The sequence below is a fragment of the Chinchilla lanigera genome, unplaced genomic scaffold (genome assembly GCF_000276665.1).
Source record: "Chinchilla lanigera isolate Chin_1 unplaced genomic scaffold, ChiLan1.0 scaffold00004, whole genome shotgun sequence".
NCBI lineage: Eukaryota > Metazoa > Chordata > Mammalia > Rodentia > Chinchillidae > Chinchilla > Chinchilla lanigera.
This window is the reverse complement of record NW_004955405.1, coordinates 12,505,502-12,515,634: the sequence shown is the minus strand read 5'-3', so window position 1 is coordinate 12,515,634 and position 10,133 is coordinate 12,505,502. Positions and strand designations below refer to the sequence as shown.

General features: G+C 33.7%; 1 protein-coding gene across 1 annotated transcript in view; it reads right to left on the bottom strand.

Annotated features, from left to right (window-relative positions):
- Positions 1-10,133, bottom strand: part of Trhde (thyrotropin-releasing hormone degrading enzyme) — a 395,306-nt gene that overhangs the window by 109,119 nt on the left and 276,054 nt on the right. The window contains exon 7 of the mRNA XM_005374325.2: positions 6,281-6,346. Coding sequence (XP_005374382.1) covers positions 6,281-6,346 — 66 coding nt within the window. The remainder of the gene's footprint in view (positions 1-6,280; positions 6,347-10,133) is intronic.

The following is a 10,133-nucleotide window of genomic DNA, read 5'->3' as shown; positions in this document are numbered from 1 at the left end:
CACAATTTGTAATTGCTAAATTGTGGAAGCAACCCAAATGTCCATCCACCGAGGATTGGATAAGAAAATTGTGGTAGTTTTATATAATGGAATATTACTCAGCTATAAACAAAGATAAACTTGAGGCTTTTATAGGTAAATGGTCACAACTAGAGACCATACTCATAAGTAAAATAAATCAGACCTGCATGTGCAAGCACCTCATTGTTTCACTAGTGTAAAACCTAGTGTTATTTTAAACTAGGAGAGTTATTTTAAACTAGGAGGTATGATAGACATTGTGAAATGATAGGAAAACACTCAAGGGTAAAGGGCAACTGGGATGTGGGACAAGAGAAGGGAAAGAAGGAGAAATTTTGTATGTATGTAAATACAGGATAGTTAATATAGTTGTTCTACTGTCTTCCATTTCTTTGCTGAAAGAAACTGTCAATGAGTACTTGATTGATCAATATTGCATGTCTCTGTCTGTTTTCATGAGAAAACACTTTGAAGATAACAATATGTAATACAACAAGCATTGTTAATTTCCTACCACTTTGTCTGTAACTCTGAATTGTCTGTACTGTTCTTTTGCTATTTTGTAAAAGGTTGTCTGTCTGTTAATGTTTTCCTCCTTTAATTTTTAAAAGAATACAAAAAGAAAATCCTGGGCTGGGAAGCACATGAGCTTCCTTTCCAGACACCCGATTTAGAGCTGCTCTTCAATCAAAAGCAGTTTATGCAAACTGCTCTTCAATACTCCCTGTATTTATCATGATGCAGGAGGACTGACCCACCTGAGCAGGTAGGACAGGAGCCCACAGATGTGAATATGCAAAACCAAGTCTGAAATTCTTCATTAACTCAAAAAGTAAAACAATTTCTTACGGTAGTAAGCTTTCTGTCTTTACTTCAGATCATTTTAATGTTTTAAAAAATTTTATTAGTACATGTTTTCAGTATATAATTACTATATGCATCATGCAGAGTTGGCACACATACATCTTAATCCTTTTCACTTCAGCTCCACCTTCTCCTCCCCTCATTCCCTCTGTCCCCTTCTTATTTGTAAATAATCTGGCTCCTTGTTTTACCAGAGAAATAGTTTTAAAAATTTATAATTTTTCTCATTATTCATATTGATTCTCTCAAACATAACTAAACCAACTCATTCAAAAAAAGATTCACAGATCACAGGCAGTTAGGAAGTAGTTATAAACTGAGTGAAATGTGCTCATTGTTGGTTTGATTTTCCTAATTTTCCCATCACTAATCATTACAAATTCTTGAAATCGATTGAAAACATCCTGTTTTAGTTGGCTAGTGTTCACATGTTTTTAATACACATATAGTGGAGAGATAAATTAAGGAGTTAGTACTTATTAAATCTCCACAAAACAATCTATGATGAAAATGATATTTAATGGACAGAATGAAGGCACCCACAGAGTTAGTGCGTCAGAATGTGTGTTAGTAATTCACAGCCACTCTTACTACCTCCGACACTCTTGTGCAGTGTATGAGCCAGATGTCTGAAAGCTATACTCCCTATAATCCTTTGCTGGTTAGGTCCAAGTTTAAATTTTACTAAACAAAAAGCACACATAAGAGATACAGAAGTCATCAGAGAAGAAGCAACTCTCACTGCACAGAAAGCAGCAAAGAGGCATGTCGACTTTGGCAGACTACACAGGGAAGATATTGCCAGCAGCTTCTAAATGAACTATAGGCAGCTAAAAATGGGTATTAGTTTCTCATGCTATTCAAATTTTCTGCTTTTCTGAAACCTGGCAGTGACTATCTTGACCTTTTAGCCCATATTTTTCCCAGTTTTGGAACATGCATGTACCAATACTAAATCCCTTTCTGCTTGAAATATCTACAATGCTTCTGATTTTTCTAGTGGATCTGTATGTGCAAAGATGGTTATCTACAATTGTTTGCCTCTTTTGATTAGATTTTTAGAAGATAGTATCATTGATACCAGGTAGTGGCAACATGGCAATTCACTGTTTTGAGGGCCACTTTCTTAAATTATCAACAATCGTGCTCTCACCTGAAGAATAAGATTTGGGAAAAATAATACCTGGTTCAATAGAACAGCAGGACAAAATAGAGTGTGAGAAAAAAAATGGATATTTCTGTTAGATGTAAAGAGATTATCTAAAGAAAATGATAATCTTAGGTTTTAAATTCTCAGTTGGAGGTAGAGGTGGGGAACTGAGATCTATGACTATGCTCAAAGAGTCTAGTATCTCTTATAACCCTAGAATCAGTGTAAAACTTGACTGTGGATTGAAATACAAGGAACAAAATTACAACTCAAGTAAATTTCCTGAATTTATTAGATCTTTTATGTGAAAGTGAGAGTGTTGACAGGGGAAGCTTAAGGCTGTGAGCGCTGGAATGCTGGCCTTAGAAGTCTAAGTTCTGTCGAACCTCAGATGGTGTCCAAAGCAGCTCTCTTGCCTCTGAAAAGGTAAATTTTGTCTTGTGTGAGTCCCCTACATCATTCATCAAACGGGAGCTCATTCTCCTGAAGAGTAGCCTCCACTGTGCTCAGCAACATCACACTTGAGGGAGAGTCAATTCCAGGTGTCAGGAGCACAAGCAGAAAGTCTGGCCTTAGCACAGCATGTGCACCTTACATAAACAAGAAAGTGTCAAAATTCCTTCACAAATCTCCCTCAATACAATGGTGGCTTAATCACAAAAATGTGAAGTATCTAGGACAAAATATGAAATATGTAACTAAAAACTCAAGGAAATATGTTATTTTTTAATACTGGCAAGACGAATCCTTTTACTAGCAAAATCTCTGTAAGAACAAATACTATTTGGTTTGACTACTGCTATAATACAGCATGGATTGATAGCCACTCAATCTTAATATTGAGATGGTTACTTAGTGATACAAGAGCAGGGAATCACCCTTGCACATTTAGTTTCTGATTTTCCCCATCCAGTAAAAACAACTGTCCCAAACTAAAACAATCAATTCCAAGAGATCTAATTGATTAAATCATAGATCCAGAGCATATGAAAGATGAAATGAATGTTGGGGCCTTTAGTACTATACTAGTACTATACTTTAGAAGGTCAAGGGCCAAGAAAGATTTGGTGAATTGTAGAATGCAAACATTAATTACCAGGAGAAAGGAAAAAAATTACTTCTTCTACTAATTCTATTACCTCAAAATTCCCCAAATACATCTGCTATTATTCTGTAAAATGGATTACACAGAATACTAGATATGTGGAGTTTTCAAAAATGGAATCATTTCTGTTTTTAAAAATGTTATTTATAAATGGCACACATAATAAAATCATGGAAGGGTCCAAATGTGATTCACTTCAAGTGCCACTTCAAATTCAAACAATAAAACCAAAGTCAATATAAGTGCTATCAGGAAGTAATTTTTATGCATGTGTATATGATTTACCTACCAAAAAGAGTTTGAGATAATTTACTTTACAAAGAACATACGGGAAAAAACCATTTAAGAATCAGATCGAAGCCACAAGAAAAATAGGAAGTTAGGTAAAGATCTATGAAAAATTCAACTAAAAATCAAGTTGTGCTTATCTGGTATGGAATTATTATCTAGACTTTCTAATAGCTGACTGAATGGATTAAATATTACCAGAAAAAAAAAAAAAAACTTCTCAAGTTCTCTAGAGTCTCTTCTTCTGACAAATTTATGTTTGACTTGAAATTTGAAATTGATACTGTCATACAAAACATTGTAAAAGACATAAAATATGGTTGACTTGACAGTCAATACTTTATAAATAATATGCAAATTTTTTTTCTTTTTTTCTGGTACCGGAAATCGAATTCACGACCTTGTGCTTGCTAGGCAGGTGCTGTGCTGCTGAGATAAATCCCCAGCCCCAATAGTATGTGAATATTAAAACCGATCCAGAAGCTATCTTCCTATGTTATGCACATAACGTATACACTTCTAAACAATCTTTGCTTTCTTTGAAAAAGTTTAATGTGAGTCATAAGTACACACAAAATTACAGAACAAAACTTTTAGGTAGACAGTAAATCAATAAGAAATTGCCATTATGACCCTACTTCTCTGTAGAACACTAAGGGTAAGATGTAAGCACAGAAAAAAAAAAAAGAGAGAAATCCTAAAGAAAAGAAAGACAGTGAAAGATGGAGGAAAGAATAAAAAAGGAAGAAAAATATATACAGAACATTATTTGCAATTTGGAATTGTCTATGCACAGAAACCTAGCCCTGGGTCTGCTTGCAAATAATAAACTTCCATTTGTTGACACAAGAATAGCTATGGTTAAGGTAAAACAATAAATAGACTTTCCAGCACAGGTAAGTGCTGACAACCCAGATTAGTGCTTTCAACAGCAGGTAAACCAAGACTCCCCAGAGCTTTGTGGATAGAAAGCATATTAATATCAACTCTGACCACTCAGCACCGTGATGTGAAGTGTCTGTTCAGGAGGTCATCTCCAAAATACACCCTATACATCTTCATGCACAGAGATGATAATTTATCACCCAGACATAGGGATCTACTGTAAACTAATCCAAACTGCTGATGATACACTAAATCAGTTTGAGCAATGAGTATAAATAAAGCTGCAAGCCAGATACTGAAGGAAACAGATCTATCTGATCAATGAGATGTCACAAGCAAATGAAATGCAATGTTGACAAACATGGAGTCCCTCAGCTGAATCAAGAATAAGAACAGAAATGCACACATTAATAAAAGTTTCAAAATAATGTAACATAATAAGAGTCAAAGGTGTATTCTGCTTCATATAAAACTGAACAGAATGGGTCAGTGGGAAATGATTTATTTAAAAATGATACATTTTATATGCCATAGAAAGTAGGACAGGTTAAAGAAAAATGTTACAAAACAAAAATCCTCTCCAAATAATGTAAGTATGGTTATTCAATCTGCTGAGCAAATCCATACATTCAGATGAAGAAAAACAATAAAAATTGTACATAGAAAATGATTTCATATAAGCTTCCTACCAGGAAATCAAATTCAATTTGTGTTATCCTTATGAAAGCTTAGATATTTTTTTGAAACTGTCATGCTACAATTTCGAGGGGAAACATAAAGCGTTGGTGATAAGGAAGGGCATCCCTCCAGATAGCTGATATTCATGGAGGGCACTTCTTGAGAGGGAAAAAAAAGGTTTTCCCCACTATGTGATCAGAATAGAGCCTTTAGCACTTCGCAAATACTTTCAATGGATTCAGCTATTCTGAAGGTGTCCCTGATGGAAAGAGCTGATTAAAGTAAATTTCAACCCCTGCTGAAGCAAACCTGTAAAAATATTTTCTAAGGGAAATTATTCTTCAGGATATTTATATATTTTTATTGAATTAAGTATACATTTTGTCATAACACATTTAACCCTTGCTTTGTATTTTATCTTCAGTATATTGTGGGTAAAGATACAATTATACTTCTAAAATATGACCTGATCCCAGATGTAGTTTATTTAAATTTCAAAATGAAAAGCTTACTAAGAACAGATAAGATTGATTGTTCTCTCTGTCTTAGCATAATTGTATTTCAGGTGAACATCAATTTACCTTAAAGGACACTTCTAAGTAGCAGAATGCATCATAAATAATTCATCAATCACAGCTACCAGGAACATGATTTACTCCAGCAGATTCAATGGAGTAAAGTTCCATATTTCTACATTTGTATCTGCTTTAAACTTAATAATTTTCCCTTCTGAAAGTCTATTCTTAGATTCCATAATTCCTACTCTAGACACAGTATGATAAACTGTTTCTTTTTCTTCCTTTTCGAAAAGGAATGTTTTCTAATTGAAATATGAACATGTACTTATCATTGAAATAAATAACAATTCATGCATATGGATAGTAAAACATAAAGGAAACATATCTCAGTAGCCCCAGGATTTTCTGAAATATGTAATGCTAGTAAGGCACTACAACTTATTTTCACATTATATGAACTTTTAAATGAAAAGAAAGACAGCAGGCTTTTTGAAATCTTATATCAATTATTTAGGATCTCTTATATATGAAAATTGCTTCAATTTAGATTCTAAGTGGTATATCAATCCAAATTTTTTTCAGTTAGCACAATGAGTATTCTATCCACAACTTTTGCTGGTCACATAGAAAGATATTACTTAGCTTACACATTTTAAATTTTCCATCAAAATCACTAGTTTTCTATTAGCAAATTTCCAATTTGTGAAATATACTTAAAATACGTATATTGACAAGGAAAATGTAATAGAAAATGAAAAACATTTTACTTACTTGCAAACCCCTCTGAAAAACTGAATGGCCCATAAAATTAGCCAGCATTCTAATTAAAGCAGCACCCTGTAAAAAAGAATATTTAAAACAAAAGAATTTCAACACAGATATGATTCAAACAATCATTGTCAATCAGTCAAAAATTTGCCTCATTTGTGCTACTACACTGAAATATTTAATGAGACAGCCATGAAAACAGTATCTCACTTGAAAATGACGACTGTGCTTAAATTTCATGAATCAAAATATTTTCTGACTGTAAATCTTACAACTCCAAAACACAAACCTCCTGGAGAGAATATTGCAAGATAATAATAAGTTGTAAATCAAGTGCAGTTCAAATATTAACTGTTTATTGAAACAATGTATATGACAAAACTAACAAAATATGGTTCTTGTACTCACAAGTTTATAAACTATTAATAAACATTCCTATTAAAACATATTTTTAGAATAACATCACCATCTTTATTGCCCTGATTCTAGTAAGAATAATTGAATTGTATCAGTGGAGAACACAGGGTACTTAGGAGTCAGGGTGTTTGGTTCAAATTGTGTCTCTGCCTCTAGTTTGCGGTGTTTAGTCAGGAAAATTATTTAACTTCTCCTTCTCACTTATTTCTCTTCCAATGTATAAGAATAACAGTCTTACTTAATGTAATTGTTCTGAAATTTAAATGAATCAATATACATCAAACAGTTCAAAATAGGTCTGAAAAAGAGTAAGTACTACAGGAGTGGGAGTTATTAATTCAAATTTGAGAATTATTTTTATGGCTTAACTCTTTTAGGTGCTGACTATAGCCGTATAGATCAATACACAAATAAGACACGTGGTCAACAGAAACATTTAGAATAACATAAATCACTAACTTTAGTCTACTTAACCTTAAGAAACATTATTATAATGTTGTAGAACATTATTACTACAAAAAGTAAGCATGTAATCAATAAGAAACACCCTAAGTAATCATAATTAAGCCTAGATGATCATAAATCTTTGTTCAAAATAAGTAAGTTTTTAAGAAGATTCTTCGGTTTACACCAAGTTGCTTGAACTATGAAGCACCGGATTGTAAGGACTGAATATTCAATAACAGTCTTACATTTTTAGAGTAGTGGGAGATTTCTTAACAACAACATATCCCACTTCATAATCATTAGAGATACATACTCTCCAGCAACTCATTTCTTATATTTTTCCTTTAAATTTTTTCTTAATAAGTATTAATTGTACATGTTATTGGTGTCAGGGTGGAATTTCAGTAAATGGATACAGGGTACAGTGATCAGATGTCTCTTTTTTGCAAGAGAATCACAGGACTCACAAACAGACTCATGCATCCCTGGACTGCAGTGCTGTAGTTAGTCCAGAAACACAGTAATAAATTTCCATTTTTTGGTACTAAAATCATTTCCTACAATTCTAGGACTTTAATGGAATATAATGCTCCGACTTCATTAATTAATCACTATTAAAGCAATATCTCAAGACATCTCAATTACCACCAAAATTGCTCCTCAAATTGCTATTTTATTCTCATCTCAACAAATCATAAACTGAAAGACTACAGTTTTATGCCTCTCCTGATATTTTCTCCTCCCACACTTTTTTACTCTCTCTTTTGCTTCTTCCTCTTTATCTTGCGCACACTTGTGTAAGTCCATAAAACACAAACACTTATGATTCAATCTGGGGACCTGGCTAGAATTCCCTTTAGAACGTATCAGCTCTGTTCCTTGAATTTGTTTGACAAACTCTCCTCCTGTACATTTTTCAATCCAATGCACCCACCCTGAGGGTGGGAACTGTCAGTTCTTCAGAAAAACTGACCCTTGCCACCTGGGGAGTTAGACAGAGACCCTGAAGCAGTCAACTCAGACTTCAGTTCAGAACGGAACAGCCATCTTCAGATGATTTAAGTTTCCTTCCAGGTAATGATGACTTGGCCTCTTGTCTGCTATAAAAAACCATCAATTTGGGCATGATCTAATGGCAAAGCAATTCTTTCTAATCAAATAGTGGACCAGTTTTCCTGTCTGGTTTAAACTGGAGCAGAGTGCTAAAAGGAAATAAAGCCTAAAAAATATAATCAATATGTAGAAGTTATATAATATCATTGGACCTTTATTATATTGTGTATCTTAACTCTTAGAAAATTTGTGCTAGCTTGCACATTTTAATATTATCTGGAGCAGTGCACAAAGTTCTGTATTTTGCCCTTTCTTTCCAAAGCTAAATTTTAAAATTCCTGTTTCACAGTAGTTCATAGACATACGGGCTCAGCAACTGTCCTACTTTAGTCAACACATACTAAGTCCCTACTATGTATGGATTATTAAAAAAAATCACAACTCAACATAGGTATACATCATTGTGGCCTTTTTTAAAAAAAGAACACATTTCCTTTCATCATGGCTTTAAAGCGTTGTTCATCAGACTAATATTGTTTAGGATGTCGGAACATACAGTCCAATTCCAGACCCAAACAAGGGCATTTAGGGGTATATAGGTAGCCTGAGAAGATTATCGGAAGCAAGCACATTATTTCAGCAAAGTTATAAGCCTGAAGTTAGCACAAGAAAATCTATCATGATGTTTGATAACCTTAGGTTCAAGGAGACACTAGAATAACTAATTGATGTGTTCAAGGTTTCATAAAGAACATTGCACACAAGTATGTTTATGAGTCCACTCATCTTTTATCAGTTTTTGCACTTGAAATGCCTTTTTGTATAAGTTCCCAACTAATTTTAAAAATGTTTACGCTGTATTAATTTGAGTGCACATTATTAGTTTCAGCGACAGTAAATGCCTCCAGAGGAAGAGCAGTGTCCTCAACTTTGGTATCAGCCTCTCTCTGTGTCTAGCTCAGATGCTGTTCCCCCTTGTAGCAATGAAGTGAATGAAAGACGAAAATGATCACATGTGCAGCAATTACACTGTATTCTTGAAGACTAGCAATTCAGCCAGGACATGCAGTTTATTGCTTCACTGGTGTGCTGTAGTGATAAGTAATCACTTTGAAAAGAGAAAGATTTTAACTAATTTCTTTAACATATGCTTACTGAATAAGGTGATATATTTAGCATCCTATAGAATATAAATGTCACTGGTTTCTACCATCAAGGACTCAAAACCTAAGTGAAAAGAGATTGAAAATATTGTAAGTGACAAAAGAAAAACATATCTGCCCATGTTCTAGAATCAGAAGAGGTTATCTCTGGGGGGAAGGCTCTAAAACTGGAATTCATGATGCCCACTGAAAGACTGAGAAGTAACCAGAAAGCATGTGTGTGTTATACCAGGAATATTTTTTCAATAATCATACAGATATGGAGGTGAAAAATAATCACGAAAGAATATATAGAAGCACAGAGGTATGAAACCAGCAATGGGAAATTAGATGGAAACTAAGTCAGGCAGTTTTTATAAATGTTTTAAAACCAAGGCTAAGGAACTTGGAAAGTGGTTAAAACAAAAGTCCGGCCTTAACTCTGATACTCCAAGAAAGAAACAAAATAAAATAAAATTGAAGAAAGAAAAAAAAGAAGCAAATGGGAGCAATGAGGGTAAGAGCCAGAGACAGACTTCAGGAGTACAGCAAAGGTTAATCTGAATTTCAACCCTGACTGAGTGGGAAATGTTATTTACTTTTTTAAAATTTTATTTTAAAGATAAAAGAACAAAAACGTATCAAGAAGCAAGCAGACTTAAACAAAACAACAACAAAACAATAGAAGCAACACGGACTTTCAAACAAGGTGATAAGAAATTAACAATAGTTGCTGTATTACATATTGTTATCTTCAAAATGGTTATTCAGATAAACAAATATAGGTATGTACAATT